Raw genomic sequence first — 23658 nt, 5'->3', positions numbered from 1 at the left:
CTCAGATGCTCAGATGGCCAGCTACTTTATGTTTAGCCCTTGTGCATTTCTGAGTTAATATACTTAGCAGCACATTTTGTTGTCGCCGTTGACGACGACATCCTCAGCTGTCCGGCGCTTGCCGCATACGCCACCCGAAAGTTCTTTAGGCGCTTATCTACTTGTCAAAATTTTGGTTGCTTGACTATTGCTCGTTGTTGTTCCTTTAAAAGCAAAAACTTATAGCTCTTGTGATTGTCCTTGTTCTTTGCTTACTACTTTAAGACATTTCTTGTGTGCTTTTTGTTTGAGGTATTTCTTTTGTTAAGGTTTTATGTCTACGTCTTCTTCAGCTTTTGCTTTTGCTTCTGCTTTTGCTTGTGCGGCTTTGAAGTTTGCTGACTTGTCTTTAATGACATTGGAAATTGCGGTCAGGGCAATTAATTTCCGGTTGACGAAACTTTGCTTTAGTTTTTTGACAATCAACCTTTACAGACGACAACTCCCTCACTTCAGGTGGGCATTAGCGTTAAGCGTTAAGATAAGACCGAACTTTTTCGAGCTTGTTAGAGGGCAGCTCAGGTGATGCTTGCATTTAATATTAGTTCGTCAGACTTGATGTGGACAAAGTTCTCAGACTACTTTCCAATTGAATTGACATAACTTGTCAATGCCTTCATAGTCGCACTTATGCATGTTTACATATCTATCAAAAATTCTTGCAACATGTGGCCCAACCCAACATGGCTGCGATACTGTGTGTCTGTATCCTTGAGCGTTAAGTGTCAAAAGTGGAACCATACCTATTTAGCATTCTAACGAACTTTATGCCCTACAACAACCCACAACAGGCCACATACCATACACACATATGGATTCGGGCCGAATGTACGTGCAAGGGCCTAAGTGCTCGGCAATAGCAATGCCTCTTCGCAACGTAGAGTAACGGATGAGCGCGTGAGGCGCTCATTAAAATTTCAGACCACGTAGCCAATCTGCACTTAAAGACCTTTCGAGATTTGAATTTTTCACATTTTTGCCAGCCAGCCAGTCAACGATTATATATTTTTCGATTCCCATCCCTGGCCAGTACTAGCTAGTGGACACAGGCGTACGAAAACTGTGCCATCCATAAACTATACCCGTAAGTGCCATGTGACATGTTATGCACGCACTTCCGGACTGCTGAGTGCGGGTTTCGGGCCCATTGTTGTGCGCAAACAAACGAGCATTGTTAACACTAAGGAAGCTATTGGCAGTCGCTCAGCACACAAAGAAAAAAAAAAACACAAATTTGAACTTTACAAAAAAAACGAATGTCCAGCCGTTGTCCTGGCACCAAAACCACTTGCACCATGGCTAACCGCCGTCGTTAGTGTTGCGGATGCAGACCATAGTGGAGGTGAATGTTGAATGTGGGTTAGCTCAGGGGCCCACATGGGCATCTTGACATGTCATCAAAAACACATTAAATGTGTTTTTACGAGCTCATCCCCAAAAAAAAACTGCTGTCCACCTTTTAGGTAGATTCTACGCAAAGACTGTCACAAATCCAGATGCAATCTTGCAGCAGACCCTGTCCGGAAATCTCTGTTGCGGGGTATTTGAAAAGTTTTGTCTACTCTTTACGGTCTGCTTTTAGCAGCAAAGTGACATTGCTCTAAATTAGTTTCATAATTTTTAACGCTTGCCACAACAACTAAAGAGAGAAGTTGGCGGATATTTTATAAGTTTTTGCAACAATATTTCACAAAATGGTCTCGTTAAGTTTACAGCCTTTGGCAGCCATACCTTTAATTCGAACAATTGAATTCAATGCAAGTTCACCTTGCTCTGGTTTCAACGAATACTCATCAAGACCGTCAAACAGGCAGGCGACAGCCAATTCTAGGGTAAGCACAAATATACCATTTTAACATACAAGCGTGATCGACCAGAAGATGTCCTCTACCATTGTCTGAAGCGTCCATGCACATGTCCATACCTACTAATATAAGTATCGATTGCCAATAAATGGCAACTTAAGCGGCAACATTCTTAGCATATTTATTGTTTGATAATGGGATAATCAACCTTGATCAAATAAAAAAAGTTAAATTCGCAAAATATGCTTTTGTTGTTTCTATTCTTAAATAAGCTTTGTTGTCCATAGTTATTTGTCTAGGCTCTGGGATTATATGTTCAGCTGAAATCACCCTTTAGCCCTTTCATCTTTAAGCCCCAGCGAACTGACAAGCTGTTTAACTTTGGGAAATTTGGAACACTACAGAACACACGCTCACCAAACTTTCAACCAATATTTATTGTGTAAAAACTCACGCTTAGACCTAGTACCCGTCTCATCCTTGGTGTTTTAATAAAAGAAGAAGAAAAAAAAGCGAGGTTAGAAACTTTGTCCTTTACGCTCAACATAGCCGCACTCATTAAATTTGCTAATTGAAACTATTAGAGGATGAGCGACTGCAAGACCAAGGCTCTATCTAGCCGTCGAGCTGGTGTAAATGTTTGTTAAATTAAACATAAAATTAGACGCAGATGCGATTAGCCAAAAGTTGAAACTTCAGCCCAAAGTGATGCATGCTCTTGTCCTCCATTTCCACAATGAAAAATAAGGAATTAAATTATGTCCTAATTGGACTTGTCCACAATTGAACGTGTTTTCCAATGCCTAATGAATTTATTTATGCAATTGTTAAATTTATGCCCGAAATTCAGCTGATAGAATTTAAATAACCTCGGGAATAACCGTTGACTATTTTGGATTTCCAAATTGACGCATTATTCAAACATTTGCTCCTGGGTTGGCCAGGCTAAGAAGCTGAGGATACGCTCAAGACAAAGTAATCAGCTCACACATACAACGATCGACCTGGCCATGGCCGGAACTATGGATGCGAGTGCTGCAAATGTAACTGTCATGGGAGAGTGCTAAGAGTTGACATTTTTTTGCGTTGAACGAAACTTTGTGCAAATGTTTGCATTTCTGCTGTGGACATTAATCAGAAATGCATAAGAATTGCTAAAGTTTCCGACCGCTCGCTATCCTCCAGTGCCGCAAAGTAACATTGTTCGACTAAAACTTCTAATCGAGAGTTTTGTGTGTGTTTTGGACATTCAAGCATAAGCCAGACACAAGGGAATGACTTGTACTTTGTCAAAAGCTTGCTTTCTGGCTTGCTGATATACTAGCTTTCAAAACGAGTCAAAGTGTGATGCAACTGGCAAAAGGTCAAAGGTGGCAGCAAAAAATCGCTAGTGCAATTTTTACACTCCCTTCTAAAAGCTATGCATCTTGTATCGAGATGTGAACGACACCTCCGTATATATTTGTATTAATCAATCGTTTTTTCGCGATGCCTCAGCAGCTAGATTCAGGCTAGAATCAGGGGTCAATATTAATGACCCACCTGTCGGCTGACAGTTGACATTGTCAAGGATGAGAGCTCCATACTGGTCCATGCACGACGAAAGTACAGAAATCACGAAATAAATGACAAGACGTGCACTCCATTAAGAATAAACTTGTTTATACATATGTACGAACGAGTTAAATGTCACGCATACGCAGTGTTGTACGGGTCGAACACAAGTAATTTGCAAATAAGTGCTGTCAACTAGTGAAAATCGAATTCTGCATACACACACACACACCCGCAAACACACACGTGCATGCAGATATGTGTATCGCCTGCTTATACCCTTCAGTTCAGTTGAGGCTGGCAACACAATTGAACATGCAAGGCATGTTACAAGTTACGAAATGTACTGTCAAAAGATGCCACCCGAGCAACCCAAAACAAAACATTAAATGAACTTTTCATTCGCTGAAAGGCCAAGCGAATGGCAAAAGGGTTGGCCCCCAACATGAATTGGAGCCTGCTTCCGTTTCACTTTTGTGTTGTTTTATTTAAGGGCCCGAAATTTGTTTAGACTGAAAGCGACGAGGAACGGAGTGAACGAAATAAAATGGAAATTTGGTATGCACTTTTAATAGCCTGAAAGCAGGCCTCAACGACTGTAAACTTCGCTTTGGACGGTGCTGCAGCAGTCGCCATGCCAATGCCATATATTTGGGCATGCCTCCATATATGTGTACATATGTGTGTAGTGGGAAGGACGGAAGCGGTGCATACATATGTTTTAAGTGCAACAAGGTCAACAGTCTTACGTAGGCCTGTTGGAAGAAGCAGCATGTCTTGAGCAGCAGCCAGGCAGAAGATCATTGCATACCAGTCGTAATGTGAAATCAAGTGCTGCTCGCCCATTCGTAATTTGTTGTCGCTTTTAGTCAAGTGCTGTGGCAGGTCATCTGGCAGCCAATCTATCTATCTCTGGCATTTTATTTATGCACAAGTAGCATTTTTTTGCTGCCAAGCGCCAATTTAAAGTTCCAGCAGCATCCTTCGCAAACTGGGTCTCAGCAGCCCTCAGCAGAGGAGGTACATTTTGTAAGACAGGCAAAGGAGCAGCCAACCGTTCAACCGACCAACCGACAACTTGGTCGTCACACTTGCCCTCGTCCTCGACGTTCACAGTCGGCATAGCTGGTTTACTGCTGGGACAGCTGGTCAAAATTAACAAGTTGCAGCGCATGTCTGGACTCGGAGTGCCTGCGAATCTTGTTCGCTTTCTTTATGTGTGTGTGTGTGTGTGTGTGTGTATTTGTTTGGGGTGTCTGTGTGGGTCTATGTCAGAACATAAGCAATTTGTTGCCAACTTTCGTACAGCTGGCTTTGTTGTGTTTTAGCCCAGTGCAAAATGCCAGTTTGTCGGAGAGCCGCCGCAGAACTTTGAATCCTGGTGCGTGTGTCAAGCAACAATGGCCCAGCCGCCAATGGGCCAACATCTGCCTGTGTCCCGGGCATGGGCAAAGATGGGCCTGGCAGCGGTTGTCGTTTGTTCGGCTCGCCTACTCTGTATTTTCGTGACCGAGCCGGGCCGGGCCGGGACTGCGCCCGATTGGTAGAAAACTTTTTAAAAGATCTTACATTTTTGTTGCTTTGTAAAATTGATGAAGTAATTTGTTTGGTGATTGCACAAACTTTGCGTGTCAATATTTTTCAAAAACACCCAACTTTGACTAAGTTTGCACATACCCTCAACATACATATATATATATGGCCCGAAAACTGTTCTAAGTGCCCAGAAGCATCAGCTTCCGCTGCAGCCACATCACCAGCGTCCGTCCAATAAGTCGTTTGCATTGTTATTAATTCAAATTTGTGTTAAGTGCCCAAAATCGTCTATAAAAGATGCATCTGGCCAGGCTAACCTATTTGTCAGTTCTCGATTCCTGCCATCATGTCTCATCTCCATTTTTGAGCCAAAAATAAATGCATAACAATTGACGACTTTTCAAATTCAAATGAGTTGGTTAATAATCTACATCCGTAATTGCTTGCGAATAACTCAAAAGGCACGAAAATTCATTCATCTTGTATGTGATACGTAGTCAAAGAAAAGTGCGGGAGTCAGTTAGTCATTATTTGAATACAAGTGTTTGATTGGAAGCCATTGATAGCTTAAATTGGCAAATGACAACTCGGATCTAATCCTATTTCTCTCTAATTTAGAGCCAGCGACCTGCCTGCCGAACGCTCGAACAGACAGTTGGAAAACTTGCCATAAATCTTTTCTGTATTGGCCCAATGGATTGCCGAAACGGCCCTCTTAAGTCCCTGGTACTTAAGTGGATTTTTATTAAGTATTTATCAAGGAAATCAATATGTCTTCCAATGGGCTGGCTGGCTGTTTGTGCGATTATCCGTTTGGCCTGACTGCCAGACGGTCTAGTTTTAGTGCTTCCGCTTAGCTTATTGTAAAATGCTTATTTACTTGCTAGTTTAAGCTATCCCCGCACCTCGTATCCTTCGCTCAATACTCTCCCAAGTACAATGGAAATTGAATAAAATGGCTTTTCAAATTATTTGCAATACAACAAAGCACCATGTGCCAGAAGTGCTTATCTGCGGAAAATGTTAACTGTATGACAAAACATAACTTGTAGATATGCAAACCCCAAAGAAGACACACACACACACGCACAGACAATTGTATGCCACTCGTAGATACAGATACATTTGTGTGTGTGTGTGTGTGTGTGTGGAGAAAGGATATAAAGGCGAACAACAGTCGAGTCGGTGTGTGTATTGCACGGATACACACGCACTTGTAAAGGGCACATATAAAAACAAATAACAATTTTGCGCTCAAAATAGAATACAAACAGCACAATACAACAGAAGCACGCCAATGCGCGGATCCATGGACGGGGTGGTACTATGTAGATGTAAATGTAAAGGCAGCCTCGGAGTACGCAGCAAAAGTATCGATTTATGCATATTAAATTACACGAGCTTCCTCACACAAACACATTTGTATCCAATGGAAGCCTTGCGCTGCGCTCTGAGCGCTGCTCCTTTGAAAATATTTATACACATTTCTTATATGCCGCCTAAATTCCTGACATCTAAATTGGTGGCTACGCTGATTGCCGCCAGAAAGCAACCACGCCACCCCATCCCCGTCCCCGACCATTCCATTCCATTCCATTCCATTATTATCCATGTGATCCCACACTAGCGACCAATTTATAAACGTTTGCTCTACGTCTTATCTTTGTCAGCTTCTTTTTTTTTTGTGCCAACTGAGCTAACGCCCCCATTTGTGTCCATTTTCTTCGCTTTTTTCTTTCCTCTTCTGACGTATGTACGCATCTGTGTGTCTGTGTGTGTGCGTATATGTATGTGTGGGCGTACATCCGATAAAACTCAATGTTAGCAGCTGGTGGCTCACGTTGAAGGGCACGTGGGCTGGATTGACTTTTGGGTCTCAGAGCTGTCGCAACTCCATTGAACCGCCTCCTTAGCCCAGACTTGCTAGCTGCAATGCACTCATCTGCAAATGAAGAAAATTAGGACTTCGTTGAAGAAACGGCAATTATAGCTAACGCAATTCCTCCTTCGTCCAGTAGTCGGCATATGAATATGGAATATGCAGCGCAGGTAACTTCATATCAGTGCCTATGTACTTAAATATATATATGTACAAGTCCTTCAATGCGAATGAAGGACAATATGGGGAGGCTGGCAGCCGCGCCGGGTAACGCTTTGCAATATTAATGTACTTGGGCCGCCCACAAGTTAACGCCAAGAGGAGCATCTGAATGCTTCCCCTTGTGGTGCTCGCGTCCTGCTCCTGGGGGTCATAACATTTGGGTCACTTGGCAACGACCATTGTTAATTATTCTGGTCACATCTGTTATGTAAACTACGTCCAAAGCATAAAAAAGCGCAAAGACAAACTCAAAAGACAAAGTGAAGCCGACGCCGACGTCGACGCCGACGCCGACGCCTACACGTGCGCTGTAAGAATTAAAAAGTTGCCAAAATCGCGTTAAATGGACACCCAAAATTAAGATGGTTGAAAATGCCTTTCAAGCCCTGTACGTTTTTTTTTTTTTTAAGGGGTAGCTTTGCAACAGCGAAAAGCGGTCCCCGAAACAACAAAAATGAAAAACAAATATGTACCGTGTACATTTTTAAAAATATTTCTCTCCCTTTCTGGTTTTTGTCGAGCCCCGAGGAAAATACCTATTAATGTATTTTGTATGAGACGCCAGCACGCCGAAAATACAATGCAGGCAGCAGGCACAGTGGGCCAATAACAAACTGTTACTGTTCAAAATTAATTACTTTGAATACTTTAATTATAAATAAACATTGAGAGTTCCTATCGCAACACCTCTGTGCTGAAGGCCTTGAATACAACCATAATGCAGGGGAGGAATATACTCGACTAAATTTCCTTCACGCACCACTGTAAAACCGTAACAAAAACACGAACACCTTTTACACATATGTGTGTGTATGTGTACATTCACAAAATCACGCATCCACACAATATTCTGGAGCTACGTCTACTATACAAGAGCCTATATACCAAATTTAGCTACAGGATATGCAAAAAAAAACAAAAAAGTTTTCCATACAACTTAATTTTTGACCGATCGTTCCTATGGCTGCTATATGATATAGTGGTCTGATGTTGATACGATTTTGCATATATATGAGGGGCATACTAAAACGAATAAATGCCGAGTTTGGTCAAGATATCCTGATAAACAAAAATGTTTTCATACAAGAACCTACTTTTCGACCGATCGTTCCTATGGCAGCTATATGATATAGCAGCTATATGCAACAGAAAGAGGCACTTCTGCAAAGTTTCATGACAATAGCTTTAAAACTGAGACTAGTTCGCATAGAATCAGACAAACGGATAGACGAACAGAGGGACAGACAAACAGACGGACATGGCTCTATCGAATCGGCTGCTGATACTGATCAGGAATATATATACTTTATGGGGTCGGAGATATCTCCTTCTATGCGTTACACATTTCACGACAAAACAAACTTGAGTTGAGATAAATGGTTCTCACCAACGTTCAAATTTTTGAGATGAACGCGATTATAGAGACGAGCGGACAGACGACTCGGGAATCGATGCTGGCCTTAAAAATACATACTTGAGCTCGTAGATGACTGCTGCTAAGGTCTTTGCATTTTAGGCAAGCCAGACACGGCGAATATTGAGTTAATTTAACCAAGAATATAGATACTTGGCTTCGGAGACGCCTCCTTCGAAAGGCTATACATTTAAACCAGGCCAGACAATTAATTTAACTAACGCTAACTTAATTTGCGCCTTCTTATTAGGGATTCTTAATAACTCACCAGAACTTCTAGGCAATAGTGGACTGGTTCCTCATCAGTTACCAACAGAGAAACTGCAAAGTATCTTAAGGTGTACAATTTTGTATCCAAAAAGATGTTTCCATGTTGAATGTAGATACAGTCCAAGCCTAGAAGCCTTTTTGATAGCCAGTTTCGACTAGCAAGCACATTGTGTATTAATTCTAGTTACAAAATGCACTGCACTAAAGATTTTCTGTATCGCAATCCCAGAATTAGTTCCTGGTCCCGGCCTCTCGATATCACTCAACAAAACAGACACATGGGCATGTACGGTGCGTCTTACAGCAAGTAAATACATTTCGCTCTTAATCGTATTTGATTATATTACAAATTTATATTTACTAAACAGTTTTTTTTTCGAAAGCGCACAGCAGCTTTAACCACCTCGGAGAAAGAAGCGTCTACTTCAACTTCTTCTTGGGGCGCAAGTTGTTGGTGTGTCCGCACTTCTTCTTGCGGCAGTTGGTAGCACGTGGGTGCAGACGAGCATAGCACTTGCGGCAAATCATTTTGTCGCAGTTGTACTTCTGGGCGAGAATGCGAAGCGAAGGCTCAATGATACCACCACGCAGACGCAGCACCAAGTGCAAAGTCGACTCCTTCTGAATGTTGTAGTCCGAGAGAGTGCGGCCATCCTCCAGCTGCTTGCCGGCAAAGATCAGACGCTGCTGATCTGGTGGAATACCTTCTTTGTCTTGGATTTTAGCCTTGACATTCTCGATGGTGTCAGAGGGCTCGACCTCCAAGGTGATGGTCTTGCCGGTGAGGGTTTTCACAAAGATTTGCATTTTCCAAGCGTTGCTGCAAGCGCAAGATGTATTTCAATCAAAATCATTAGAATCCATTGACAATTCACTCGAATGCCTCAAATTTGTATTTTGCCAGTTTGCAGTGCGACGTTGTCTCATGGCTGACATGAGGTTAGGTACGACATAGTAACAAGTGGCGACTGGTATGCGTATTATTTGTGTCCATCCGACAATGAACACATGGAATAACGTTGCAATCTAACTGTTATTAGACTACAAGACCACAGCCAAGGGAAACGCCGCACTTTTTATTATTTCTTTTAAGTTCTTTTCAGCAACTTACCAAGAGAAACGTGCAACCAAATGCTAACTCACAAAAGAAAAGAGTGTGTACACAACAAGCACATATGTTATTAAAATTAGTAAATGGAACAACACTGTCGTGCTTTTGTATCAATCAGCATTTGGATGCCTGTCGCAGAGCTATCGATATAAATTTATTAACAAATATATATAATTTGTCACTTGACAGGCCAACAACAAAACTTTTATTGCTTATGTGTTGTATTTTAAGCCTCTCTCTTAATACTCAGACAAAAATCTGAATGTTTTTCTTAGTACTTATTTCATATCCAGTGTTTCGATAATTATAAAACGCTGCTGTTAATAAGTTTTGAATCTGTTAAATGGACTCATTCGATAGTTTTTCTGGCAGTAACAGCAACACTAATATTATAGTCATTGTTATGTTAAATAACATATTCCAGGCATTAATTATTTTCAGTATGTTATTTACAGCTCGGCTTTTATTCGTTTATTGTGGCTGTTATGTTAAATAACATTTTCAATTCATCAAAATCTAGGCAACCACGGAAAAGTTGTGTAAAAAAAACGTGTATTTATTCCGTTAAGTACACGTACACGACATGTCGAACAATGATGGCCTTATGCCGGCGGCTGGAGCTGCGCCGGTATGTTGATTAATATAATTGAATTCTTCACTCTGTACATCCCCAATTCCAAAATGTAGGTGGCTGGTGCCGAGGGTCAACAGCAGCAGCAGCAGCCATCACGAGCGGAATCTTTTTTCGCAATGACGAAATCACTAATTCTGCGGGCGCTTATAATTTACTTTGTAAGTTCCTTCTTCCGGAGGCCACAGTCGAACACTAATCAAGAGCAGTCAGTCGCCAATGCGGGTCCCAAAATAACCGCCTGGAACTATTTCGAGAATGGCACAGATTTTGATTTACATGTGTGGCTCTCGGAGCAGCCGGACGTGGTAAACTTCCAACAAAAAGCCAATCTTCTCTGGCTGCAAGAGGATCTAACCTATGGTGACTGGGTCTCGGGACCTACAGGTGACGGTATTTACACACACAACCTCAAGATAAAAGCCAGCCCCCATTTGCTAAACAACGGCAGTGTGTTTCTGCACGCATTTGTAACGCGCGCTGGCGAAAGCCCAGATCCACAGTCGCCTAAATACTCAAGACATGGCCACATGGGCCATCAGCAGCATCAGCTCAATAAGTTTAAGAAGTTGCGTGTAAATCGCAACTACAACCTATTGGCTAGCGAGAAGGAAAAGCTGGAGCACGAGCTGAAGCACGCAAATCTCAAGGATCAGATCGTATCGCATTGGCATCCAAACTTGACCGTTAATCTTGTGGTGGATCAGACAAATTGGGCCCAAGGTAGCGTGCCTTCGCCGCTCGATGAATATGTGAAGTTCGTGGATGGCGGTAAAACGTATCTGCCGATTGTGTTCGTCAACGACTACTGGAACCTGCAGCGCGAATACTTTCCTATCAATGAGTCAACGCCAGAGCTGGATCTGCATTTGACCTTTCAGCCATTGGGCATGTTCAAGTGGCAGCTTTATGCCGCTAAGCAAATGAAAAGTAAGTGGGCTGGCAATGTGCTGGGAGAAATTATGGCAGCCGGTGCGGCTGAAGAGTCAGACGAGGACCAAGACTCGCTGAAGGAAACTCTTCTAGACACAAACATCTACCTACTCGGAATCACAGTGGCCGTTTCCATACTCCATTCTGTGTTCGAGCTGCTGGCCTTCAAGAATGACATACAGTTCTGGAACAATCGGCAATCACTAGAGGGACTCTCAGTGAGATCAGTGTTCTTCGGCGTGTTTCAATCGCTCATCATCTTGCTTTATGTGCTTGACAACGAGACGAACTTCATGATACGCATCTCCTGCTTTGTGGGTCTCGGCATTGAGGTATGGAAAATACACAAAGTGGTCGATGTTAACTACAACAACCAGCAAAAACTGCTAGGCATCTTTCCGCGCATCAGTTTCAACGATAAGGGCTCGTACTCGGAGAGCTCCACCAAAGAGTACGACAGATTGGCATTTAAGTACCTGGGCTGGGCATGTTTCCCATTGCTTGTGGGCTACTTTATCTATTCCCTGATCTACAATGAGCACAAGGGCTGGTACTCCTTTGTGTTGAACATGCTTTACAGCTACCTGCTGACCTTTGGATTCATTCTGATGACACCGCAGCTATTCATTAACTACAAGCTAAAGTCAGTTGCCCATTTGCCGTGGCGAATGATGACCTATAAATTCCTCAACACATTCATCGACGACATATTCGCATTCGTTATAAAAATGCCCACCATGTACCGCATCGGCTGCTTCCGAGACGACATTATCTTCTTTGTATTCCTTTATCAGCGCTGGCAGTACCGCGTCGACCTGAAGCGCGTAAATGAGTATGGCTTCTCTGGCGAAATGGAGGAGCAGGCTGCAAGCAAACGACTCGAAGGCGACGCCAGCGCCACGCCGGCAGGCGCTATAGAAGCATCGCCCAGTGCCGGCAGTGCCACAGCCACTAAAGCGACGGCAGATTCGACGCCGACCAAAAAGACAGCCGCACAAAAGAAACAGGATTAGATAGAGCCGTGCATCCAGGCATGTGCGTTAGAACAATTTTAACGGCAGTTATAATAATACATAATAATACTTGTCTATGTATGCAAGAACTAGCGTACATACACACATATATGCAGCAAAAAATCAGTTTCAGTATACATAGTCAACGGTGAATCGCCCCCGTCGTAGTTACGAACATATTCTAGCAGTAATTTATATATGTATGTATGTGTATTTTGTTTGTTTTTGGGCCAACGGTGGTCCATAGCATTGGCTACTGAAATAAATTCAGTGTGAGAAGTACGTACATATCGTTTTAATGTTATTTGCCTCAGGTGCGCTTATCTGGATATGCTTATCTTGGGATGCAACGTGACAGCTATCTCGCATTAAAGTAGAAATCATACTACAAATCTTTCAATCTTAAAAATTTGTATTTTTCTTTGGTTACCCCATAAAAAATTGTGGACGCCCCATGTACATTAATAAATAAACGCACAATCTATTGTTAAAAACTCATGAGGCGGCATTTTTAAATTCCCACACAAGTGCTCGAAAATATCTCTAGAAACACTACGTGTTTTACAGCACTGTCCGCTTGTCGCTGATGAACACTTATTTGTTTACTAAGAAAGAAAAAAACCAAACAGAATATTCAAGGAAATTCAACAATTGCTGCCAACTGAAAATATATTCGGATTCACAATTAATTAAGCACTCTATATCAAGAGATTGCTATAATTGTAATGAATTATGCCAAGGTGCATCTCTACACTTTGATACCTTGATTTTAGTACCTGTTTAAAAAAAGTGAAAATTCTGCGTATAGCAATCAACAAAATATGTACTCTGAGTGGGCATCGCTGTCGGCGCAGATTACTGCCAACAGTTGTGGAGCGCAATGTTTCAGCGTTCTAAACAAGTTTCCAGCGTCTGCGGGTCGAGAAGTGGTCATTTCAGTTGTAAAACAACTGGGCACCAATTTGGGCATAACACAGAACGCGGAGCCCAGCCACTTGGTGAAGGATGAGGAGGTATGTCTGACTAAAAATTGAATTCGCCCACAACTGCAAGCTACTATCCTCGCTCCCACAACAGGTTAGATGGTGTATGGACGTCATTTGTTTTGGCCTTTCGTTGCCGCTGCAGGAGCATGAGACCATCAAAGACTGTGTCAATGTTTACTGCGAATGGTTGACGGCCCTGCACCCACAGCCACGAATCAGTGTTCCCAAGCCCATTTGTGAAGATGCAAATCTTTATGCGAGGCAGATAATCAATCATTTCCACAACCTATTCGTTCCACGGCAGGGAGAAAGTAAGTATGAAAGCCGCTCAATGCTGTTTCACGTTTAGCCACTTGTCGAATAACATTCATAAACGCATATAGACATATTTACCTGCGATTTGTAATTGTTGCATTCTAAATTTCAAGTCTTGCCATTTTTATACCAAACGAAGCTTGGTAGGTGCTCCTTGGATACAATTTGAACGGCCATAGTTAACGCTCTAATGTGTATGGTTATTTATTATAGGCTCTGATACCATTAAGCGTCAGGCAGTGCTATGTCATCGCGTGTTGCGCACTCTTCAACAAACAGCTCAAATCTCGCAGCACATGGATCGAGAGACCTGGGATACGCTACTGCTGTTTTTGTTGGCCATAAATGAGATATTGCTGGCGCCGCCGACCGTCAAGGATGATGTTGGCGATCAATTGTGTGAACGCGTGCTCTCTGTGCTCTTCGAGGTTTGGCTTTTGGCATGTGTCCGCTGTTTTCCATCGCCCTCACTGTGGAAGACCTTGCAAGAGTCGTGTGCCATGTGGCGTCATCGAATTGCACTTGTTGATCAGTGGAACCGTGTGAACTTGGCCCTAACCGCGCGCCTGTTGGAGTTTAGCTACGGCCCTGATTTTACACAGCTCAAAAATGGTCAGTAGCAGCATTTTTTATAGATGGTTATGAATCAAATACATTTATGGTTTTCTTTTTAGCTGGCGACGAGGACGGTCAGCTTATACCTGCAGGCATGACCAACGACTGTGTAGCACAGACTTGGTATCGGTTTTTGCGCATGATTGGCAATCCCACTGCTCTCTGCTCGCCGCACATTATCAGTAAATCGTCGCACTTCGTACAATGGGCTCTAACGCACGAGAAAGGCGCTGAGACACATCAGCATCCTTGCCTTCAAATGTTACCACAAATCTTTTTGAATGCAATCAGGGGTATTTCCAGCCAAGTTGATGCCTTCTTAGGTAAGAGATTCTTGGACATGTCGTCGAGCTTTCCTATATAGTTTATGTGTGATAGTGAGCATAGTACTGTTCCCCCTAATTTCTCGCTTCTACAACCATCTTTAAAACCAATTTTTGGTCGCTCCCGCCACACAGGCATTTATCAGCCACCGCCTAACCAGCAGGACAACGTCGTCACAAATCTGCTTGAGATACGCCACTCTTTAAACGAGGCTACCTCATCCACGCTACAACAGTTCATACACTCGAGCAGCGTTTCAAACATTAGCATGCAGCAATTAGGGGCAACTCAGTCCCATCAGCCGCATCATCATCACCACTATCCGCATTTACATTTACATGGTGCTGGTAGTTTTCTCCGCGATAACTTTGTCAGCAGTTCGGCAAGCTCTGCCTTAAACGCCATCATGGGTCATCATCACCACCACCACCAACATCAGCAACAGCAACAACAACAGCAGGCGGCACAGCCTCAGGGGCAGCATGGTAGCGCTTCTCCAACCAACTATTGCCATATCGCTCCCCCAGGTCCAGTGGGCAGCATAAGTGCTGGCGGCAGCCATTCAGCAGGCGTTGTCGGCTGCATCACATTCAGCACGTCTGAGGCAATGCCCATGACAGTCGCGAATGGCAGCAACAGCGTGACGCCAACGCCACCTTTGCAGCGTCGTCTGGCTAAGAGTTTCAGTGTGGCGCCGTCTATTACGCAGCAGAAGGGTGCGATTTTGTTAATAGAACCCCATGTTGTGTCGTTACGCTTTTGTTAATTTAAAGCATGTTATACTTTAACTAAGCTTTGTGCTTTTGCAAGACGATTGCTCGATTGACACTCTACGTCGACGTTTGTTTTTGAAAGCCCGCACATGTTGCATTTTATTCGTCAGTTTTCATTTTTGCTACGCCCATATTACTGCCTGATTATTTATTTTTTATTATTTTTTTTACGCTCACACATAATGCATACATAGTAAGTATATACGTTCGTACCACTCTAATTATTCGTTCCCATATAAAAGTACGTAGTTTATATATTGTACGCCCACAATTAAATCACCACGCTGCATGTGTGTGTATGCTAAGCATTCCCCGACCAGCTCATCTACTAATTTCTCACACGCTTTCCCTTCCCACACGCTTTACAGGCTTAAGCAAAACCGCGCTTATCAGCCTAACACGCAGCTCAGCGAACGCCGCCCCTACGACGCCGACCTCAGGTCCACCCTCCGCCAGCAGCATCAATTGTGAGTGTTGTGAAAAAAAAAACACACACTTGCCGCTTCTCTCACCAACTGTTTCCCCACGCTCTTCTTCTTTTTACCCACAGCGCTGCCATCCATCGGTACCGACCTACGCCCGCCGCTGTCTGTGGCTCGACCGAAGTGCAACAGCATTCTGCATTTATTTGGTGAATGGCTGTTCGAGGCAGCGCACATAGGCGGCGACACTTGGCTGCAGAATCGGAAGAGTGAGTACTCAAACTGATCGCTTACTGTTGGTATCGTGAAAATAATAACTGAGTTTTCAGAACAAGCATGCGAGGCTAGCAAGCGACCGTCGTCTATGATAATGGAGAATCGCAAGGGCTCGATATCGTTGTCCCAACCCAATTCCCTTAACGATCCTACATCGCTGCCGCCCACGCTAACCATTGATAAATATGAATCTGGCCGCGCCGAGGCAATTGGCACCCTCTGCAAGATTTTCTGCGCAAAAAAAACGGGCGAGGAAATTCTGCCAGTCTATTTAGCGCGCTTTTATATGGCACTGCAGCAGTGCCTCAAGATAACCGAGTCCAAGGAGTGCGATGAAACATTGGCCAGCATTCTGCTCCATTCGGCAGATTTGTTCCGCTTAGACCTCGATGGTATCAATGTGCTACTACCTGGCTTCATAGCTGCGTTAGAAATCGTACTGCCGGACAAAGACTTGAAGCTTAAGACACAGGCAATTGCATTCAACCGGACCGAGCTGCGTCGTTCGGCCATAAACATTTTACTCTCCATCATGGTACTTCCGCTGCATTATCATACTCTGCCCATACGAAACTTGACATCTGACACTGGCGAGAAGTAAGTTCACCTAACGAGCCGGGCATAGGCCAGAGTGTGTAACACTAATTTTTACGTAATCTTCTAAAGGGTTTTGACCTTCTTACAACTCAAATCTCGACTAATGAACATTCTGATGAACGCGCTACAAGTGGAAACTGACGCCCAAAACACGCATATGTTATTAGGCGGACTTCTGCTCTGTGTACAGGATGCCGTGACCTTTGAGGACACTGAGCTTGGCGGCACGGATCATTTGAGCGGCCCCGGTGTTCAACACCATGAAGAAAACCTGCTAAGTTCCGGTAAGCGGACCCTGAAATTGCGGCTTTGACCTACGGTTGTAATTTTTCACTTATTTATTTTAATTTATTTTGCATTTTGTTTTTGTTGCCGATATCATGGGGGCTGTTTTTACAGCGGGCTCGGACCGTTCCGCTTCGCTAGCCAGCGGCACGGTCAGCTTTGGCGCACAGACCACAGCAATGAGCTCGCGTGATACAGGTTCGGCCCACGATTATCCCAGTCTGACCATATCCGATGATATATCGGTGGAGTTTACGCACGAGTTTGAGAGCGTTGCATCATATGGTAAATTTTGCGTCTTATCATTTTAATTTTTGTATTTTTTAGATAGCTTTTTTATAGTGAATCATCACTTTAAAATGTTTGATCTATTATTATCTAATTGAGAGTTCCTTTAAATTTTGCAGACAACGCACATGCCTTGTTTGTACGCGCCACATATTTGGTGTGTCACCGGTTAATCTCTTCGTGGAAGACCGACTTAAATGTTTCACTTGCAGCTCTGGAGTTACTGTCAGGTCTGGCGCGGCTTCACATACGCGAAACAGGTATTGTATTGAGGGCTCGCGGTATATGTTTCGATATTTTAATGTCTTTATCTGTGTGTGAAAATTTCTATTTCCTATTTGTTTCTCGTTTAAAAATCCGACCACACATACACAACCATTTTGAATTATTAATAACCACAAAATTGCAGCCAGGAAATTAACAAATGGTAATTTAATGCTACTAACAACATCTACATCTCTCTTTTTCTTTTCTTTTTATATGTTTCTTTACCTAACACCCTTTAAAACTTGCACACTTTCAAACCTCAACACCCTTTCATTCACTTACATGCGGCGGTAATTGTTAAAATTAATAATTATATTTGTACATTTTGTGTTTTAATTTCTTTCGGATACTATGTAAATAACCAAATCAAAACCACCTGAACTTACACACATTAGATTCATTAGTGAAAATATTCGAACCAAGTCAAAATATAACGATAATCTCCACAGACGCTCTAGAGTGCAAGCGCGCAGTGAAGTGGATATGCGACTATATTTGCTATCAGTGCTCACGACCTCCGCCGGCGCACAGTAAGGATCTGCACAGCACAATAGTGGCGGCGTTCCAGTGCACGGCAGCCTGGCTTATGCAGCATCCGTACCTCCTGCAGGACAAAGACTGCTTGCAGACGGTGCTTGAGGTGGTTGAGCTGGGCATATCAGGCACAAAGAGCCAGAGCAAAAATGGGGATCTACCTAAGTTTAAAGATGAAAAAGAACTAAAACCAGCTTCGATGCGCGTCCGCGATGCAGCAGAGAATCTTCTCACCATCATACTCGAACAGGTTGGTTACTTTCCAAGTGAGTGTGGACCCGAATCTATCTCTTCGCTCTTGGATGAACTGGCTCTAATGAAGCACTGCAATTCGCTCCCGACTGGAGACGGTTCGGTCGGCGTTTGCAATGCGGAACAAGCTATCTCAAAGTTTAAATATTTTGTTACGGAAAACTCGACGATATTGGCTTTACTGGAAGAGCCTTTGGGCAATGATCAAGATCCACAACCAACTGTCACTCGTAAGTAAAATCTATTCACCTATTTGCATAATTAACTTCAGCCCATCCACTCGTAGTTCTTATACGTGGTCCCTTTGGCCGACATGCTTGGACAATGCAGCTGCGCCATCTGCCGCGCAGCAAGTCGGGTGTAAAGTACCATGCCGTCAATCCCGGCCGGCCCATTCCTATGAACGACATCACGCAGCGTCCCGAATGCGAGCAAAAAAACTTTCCCGAAGGCGTTGACAAAGTGCAGCCCTGTGTGGCCGATTACTCAATACCAACGATTGATCAGATACGTGAGCAATATGGCGCCAACGTCATAAGTGAGCTGGAAGCAATGCTTGAAAATCAAAGTATACACGAAAAGTTGGCTTGGGCGGAATCGGACAATAGCATCGATAGTCTGTCGCATGCACAGGAATGTGTACCGCCCACGGTCTGCCATGAGTTTCATGCAGCTCGCCTGTTTCTCTCTCATTTCGGATTTCTTAGCTTCGAGATCCGCGATCCGCATAACCCCATTGAGTCACTGGGTCCACCGCAAAGACCCCTTATTGTGCTTGACACAAAATCAACTGCTTTTGCTATGGATTTGGATAAGCTGGATAAGCTCAGCGCCCGCACGCACGATACTGTTTACTGTTTCTACGTAAAGGTGAGAATCATGCAGGCATATTTGACGATCGAATTGAGCCGAACCCAAATTGTTTCTTAGGAACTTATTGGTTATATAATTTCTTTTGACGTTTTCTTTTTTCATTGTCTTGATCTGTTTTGTACCTACAGGCGGGTCAAACTAGTGCACAACAGATCATTGGTAACATGGCTGAAGATCAATCGTATGACTCACACTTTGCCAATATGCTGCAGACGTTGGGATGGCCGGTTCAGGTGGCCGAGCACTCGGGTTGGACGGGCTTTGCACATAATTCGTGGTCGTTAAAGGGTACATCGATTCCGGCCGACCGTTACCAATCAAACGTGTCCAGCGAATCTAATTACAATGGTGCACAGCATGTGCTCTACTGGGCGGATGTCTCATCCGAGATTGCTTTTGTAGTTCCTAATGCTTGGAATCTGCGCTACAATAGCGAAATGGACGCCTGCAGCTTGTCCAGTAATTGCAGTGATCAGAGCACAATGAGCAATGTCTGGACACGTGGGGACGATGCTGGTTCTCTTAAATCCAAGCCAAGAAATCTCAGCTTAGAATTAGATACAAATACCAGAAACAAGGAGCCAGTACCACCCACGCGACGAAAGGGGAATGTGTCGAAGCCTACTCTTCTCGTCCAAGCGCCAGCAAAGATATTCCTTGTCTGGCTGGAGAGCTTCGAGGATTATTTGAACTTTCCCGTCGAAGATCTGCTGGCGTACGCACGCACTGGTGAAGAGCTCCAGTCGATGCAGTTGCCGAGGGCAGCCGACTGTCATGTGATCTTCCTGCATTCTCTTCAGTCTGGTTTACTGAGAGTGAAACTGCTGGGACCACCTGGTCGGATGAGCTTTGCAACGCCATTAGTGGATGGTATGGTACTTAGTCGGCGCGTTGTGGGTAATTTGGTACGTCAAACGGCGCTTAATATATCGCGACGTAGGCGTCTGGATAATGATAAGTAAGTTTCCCATATGATCTTTGCGAGTTTGTCTAATTTTGTATATTCTTTGCAGCTACCAACCACCTCATGTACGACGCCGTCTAAAGGTGCAGGACATAGTCCAAAAGTATAAGATGGATCTAAGCGAAGCTGAACTACTGGCGCATTTATTCCAGCGTTCTATTTAGCTTTAAAGCATTTATATACAATAGTATTTTATTTTACTTCAATCCGCTTCTCTAAGCATATTAATTTTAGTATTTATATAACAAGTCTAAATAAACTAACAAAGTTAGGGCCTTAAGAGCAAAACAAGCACACATGTTCACTTGCATTCGCAATAGAAATTGTAAATTCGCACCAAGTCTCGGCTAAATAGCGGCTTTGCAACCACAGCGCCCACATACTCAGCAGTCGCGATTAAAGTATTAACAGAAAGCTCGAATTCCGCACTGCAATAACCCAACAACACCAACTACTGCTCGTACAGGCTGGCCGAGGCCAGCAGGCTAAAGCTATTTTTATTGTTGTTTTTTGTTTTTTTTCTGGCCACGCTTTTTGGGCACCAATCGCAGCTACAGCATCACGTTATTACGCTGGCTGGTCTGGACTTTGCGTGTTATTGTAATATTTCTCAAAGATAAGAATGTGACCAGACCGGCCTGCATGCTGACCAGAATAGTTCATAAACATACAAAAAATCGGGCTAAACTCTTATGCGCTTTTTACTAAGTGACAGTTTTACGAGTCAGTCAGAGGTTCTTCGTTTCTGGCTGCCTAGCCTGGCTGGTTTAAGCATTTGTTTATATTCAAACAACATGAGCCCGTTTCGCACAATGTCATTTCATATAAAACAAAAGACTTAGGAAAAAAACTTGAACTTCTTCAAAACAACCAACTGTTTTGTGCTGCCAGGTACTGCCACCCCCAAAATATGCTGATTATGTCTATGCTATATATATATAAGAGAGGCTTCGGCTACCTGTGAACCAACAATCTCTATGGAAAGAGCCTCACGCTAGCATATAAAGTTAGTATGTGGTGTCCAGTGTTCATCACATACATGGAGGCATACGCATACATTAGTTCACGCCAATACAAAAGGGAAGCATACGCAGGTCGAAATTCCAAAAAAAAGAAAACAACAAAAAAAAGAGGCAACAGCGGTAAAGTAAACGACAACTAACCATAAGAAAAATGACCAGCGATAATTTTAATTTGAAACCAGTTTCTATGCCAAACAAAAATTCTGCGGCGCAGCCGAACGCCGAAGACTGCACAGATCCAAGTAAGCAGGAGAAGTGGTAAGCCAAACAAAAATTACCAAACAAGAGACAAACATTGGAAGAGAGCCTCTCCGAAGAGAGCAGCGCAACACAGCCACAGAACTAGAGCTACTTCAAAGCAAAACAATTTCTTGTTCCTGAAGGCGCGAGAGTCGGGAGACCCTGAGTCACGCCAGCCATAGCGAACTGAACCGAGTGAACACCGTGGCAGCAGCAACATTCAGCGGCAAGTGGAGTGGGCATGGGAGCAGCAGCCAAGTAATTTTTAATCTTATTGTGTATGGGTCGCCGGTGGCTATTGAATCTTGTTGGGTTCGGTTGCACACAAATGCGGGCCGGAGCACACATATTGGCTGAGTTGCCAGCACGGCCAGCGCAAGCAAGTCAAATTTTGTTTCATAGAGAAAAAGCGCACGCTCACCCATATACACGAGCATTTGAGCAGGAGGACGGAGAAAAGCCGAGCATACCGACGTGAGCTGGAGCTGGAGCTGGAGCTGGAAACGTTTTGGTACAAGAAAATGAAAAACGAAACTGCAACAAGTGAAAAATATGTTGCGGGCGACGGCAAGGCGACGGCGGCTTCGCTGCTAGCACTGCCTGTCTATGCTGTGCCCGTGCACGAGAGGCAACAGGTAAAAGAGTCAGCCAGGAGGGGCGTGCAGGCGGTGCAACAACAATAAAACAAGCTACCACATTTGGTACGTTTATGACGAGCGGGAGAGCCGCGCTCTGCCTCTCTCTGTTTCCGTCTTTTCCGTCTGAATCTCTCGGCTTAAACCTGTCAAGCCGCTTTTCGAAGCCTGGCTGGCCGCTATGTTCATAATTTTGTGGTGCCTGCGCGCAAGTTCTGCTCGCTGTGGCTCTCGCCAGTCAGTTAGTTACGTTGCGACCACAGAGCGAGTGGCAGTTGGCCGATTTCAGTTGGGAACGTGTGCGCGTATAACGCTAGACAAAAGTGAAGGTGCGACGGATGCTCAGGTTTCGTTCGGTCACACAAATACAGTTACCCATTACCCATGTGAAACATCTAACCGATGCTTTATAATTATATATGTATGGTATACATCGAAATATAAGCACATAGAAATAATAATAAAATCGGATCCAACGCAGTTGGTAAATTAAGTGTGGATACCTCGCTCTCTGAGCTGTGCATGAGTGTGTGAGTGGTGTGAGTGTGTGTGTCTGTTGTCGTTGTATTTTTTTATAAGTGAAAAAATTCCAACAACGTTGCAGCCCGCACTGCAGCAAATACAAGAGCTGAAATGAAGCAAAACACGTTTTGCTGAAAAAAAAATATGCTGCGTCTGTGGCCACGGACGATGTTGCATTTGTGTTTTCGTGTGTGCGCGTGTCGTATTTATACTATATGTATACCAGATCAACTAACATCAACAAGGCTATCACAAAACTCATTTTAAAATGTGAACAAAAGTGGTACGTATTTATAATCTATGAAAAGTTAAAGTACTCATATATGATATTCATAACATATGCAATTGCTTTAGTATATCATTTAAAATATGAATCGAGGCTCAAAAGGGAGTTATAAGTCATGTATCTCCGATGTGAATAGAAGAAAAAGAAAGAAATAAAAGCCCAGGGAATAGGCAGCAAAACGAACTGAAAAGTTTAAAAACATATAAAGGATATTTTGAAATATGCAATTGCTAAAGTATATAATTTAAAATATGAATCGAGGCTCAAAAGGGAGTTATAAGTCATGTATTTGCGATGTGAATAGAAGAAAAAGAAATAAATAAAAGCTCAGGGAATAGGCAGCAAAACGAACTCGACGCAACAAACTCAAACAAGATTAATTGTTCAATTTTTTATAAATCAACGGCAACGTGGGCAGTTTTTGTTGTAAAGGTTGACGTCTTTTGTTGTCGCAGGCTGGGACACTAAATTGAGTGGAGCTTGAAACGCTAGCGCTTGTAACTGTCACGTAAGAGCCCAAATTGTATTGGCAGAGCTTTGAAGAATGTTTTAAAAAAAAATAATCATCCCATGAAAAGGGAAAAAAAATAATACCTATTCTTCTAAATAAATAATCTTTGCTCATTGTGTCCAAGAAGAAATCATTTATGGCAGGTATCGGCATGCGCACTGCTCAAAAGCGAAATGTAAATGAATATGGAAATATGAAAAACACGTTTTCCTTCATCAGAGTTTGCTAGCTAGCCAACCGAAGTAATAAAGTGAAAAGCACGAA

General features: G+C 43.3%; 3 protein-coding genes across 11 annotated transcripts; 2 read left to right on the top strand and 1 right to left on the bottom strand.

Moving 5' to 3' along the window:
• Window positions 1-9006: 9006 nt before the first annotated feature.
• On the bottom strand, window positions 9007-9988 carry RpL40 (ribosomal protein L40). The gene is made up of 2 exons (XM_064690510.1): window positions 9831-9988; window positions 9007-9539 (listed from the first exon to the last, which is right to left on the bottom strand). The coding sequence occupies exon 2, from the start codon at window positions 9524-9526 to the stop codon at window positions 9140-9142; it is 387 nt and encodes a 128-aa protein (XP_064546580.1). The 5' UTR covers window positions 9527-9539; window positions 9831-9988; the 3' UTR covers window positions 9007-9139.
• A 311-nt stretch (window positions 9989-10299) lies between these two features.
• LOC135434100 (putative lipid scramblase CLPTM1) lies at window positions 10300-12689 on the top strand. The gene is made up of 2 exons (XM_064690508.1): window positions 10300-10458; window positions 10518-12689. Exons 1-2 carry the CDS (start codon window positions 10414-10416, stop codon window positions 12405-12407), a joined length of 1935 nt encoding a protein of 644 aa, XP_064546578.1. The 5' UTR covers window positions 10300-10413; the 3' UTR covers window positions 12408-12689.
• A 338-nt stretch (window positions 12690-13027) lies between these two features.
• Window positions 13028-20474, top strand: LOC135434098 (ral GTPase-activating protein subunit beta). Of its 9 annotated transcripts, XM_064690506.1 has the most exons (16): window positions 13028-13420; window positions 13485-13704; window positions 13922-14320; window positions 14383-14646; window positions 14782-15363; window positions 15789-15887; window positions 15971-16111; window positions 16172-16715; window positions 16785-16999; window positions 17115-17285; window positions 17408-17548; window positions 17698-17715; window positions 18005-18571; window positions 18628-19211; window positions 19343-20172; window positions 20228-20474. In XM_064690506.1, the coding sequence occupies exons 1-16, from the start codon at window positions 13229-13231 to the stop codon at window positions 20340-20342; spliced, it is 5082 nt and encodes a 1693-aa protein (XP_064546576.1). In that variant the 5' UTR covers window positions 13028-13228; the 3' UTR covers window positions 20343-20474. The 9 variants fall into 9 exon arrangements, with proteins under 9 accessions (XP_064546576.1, XP_064546577.1, XP_064546573.1 ...); XM_064690507.1 differs by lacking the exon at window positions 17698-17715; XM_064690501.1 differs by lacking the exon at window positions 14782-15363 and having other exon boundaries at window positions 13031-13420.
• The last annotated feature ends 3184 nt before the right edge of the window (window positions 20475-23658 follow it).

The sequence above is a fragment of the Drosophila montana genome, unplaced genomic scaffold, assembly GCF_035044405.1.
Source record: "Drosophila montana isolate Dmon_TW-CO22-7 unplaced genomic scaffold, ASM3504440v1 contig_3266_1, whole genome shotgun sequence".
NCBI classification, from domain to species: Eukaryota; Metazoa; Arthropoda; class Insecta; order Diptera; family Drosophilidae; genus Drosophila; species Drosophila montana.
Note: the sequence above shows the minus strand (reverse complement) of the source record. Positions and strands in the feature narration are given on the sequence as shown.

Coding starts and splice junctions, on each gene's coding strand:
- LOC135434100 (XM_064690508.1), top strand. CDS start 10,414: ATGTCGAACAATGATGGCCTTATGCCGGCGGCTGGAGCTGCGCCG. Junction 10,459..10,517: donor CGGCGGCTGGAGCTGCGCCG/GTATGTTGATTA, acceptor TCCAAAATGTAG/GTGGCTGGTGCCGAGGGTCA.
- RpL40 (XM_064690510.1), bottom strand. CDS start 9,526: ATGCAAATCTTTGTGAAAACCCTCACCGGCAAGACCATCACCTTGGAG.
- LOC135434098 (XM_064690506.1), top strand. CDS start 13,229: ATGTACTCTGAGTGGGCATCGCTGTCGGCGCAGATTACTGCCAACAGT. Junction 16,112..16,171: donor TTGGCTGCAGAATCGGAAGA/GTGAGTACTCAA, acceptor CTGAGTTTTCAG/AACAAGCATGCGAGGCTAGC. Junction 16,716..16,784: donor ACATCTGACACTGGCGAGAA/GTAAGTTCACCT, acceptor AATCTTCTAAAG/GGTTTTGACCTTCTTACAAC.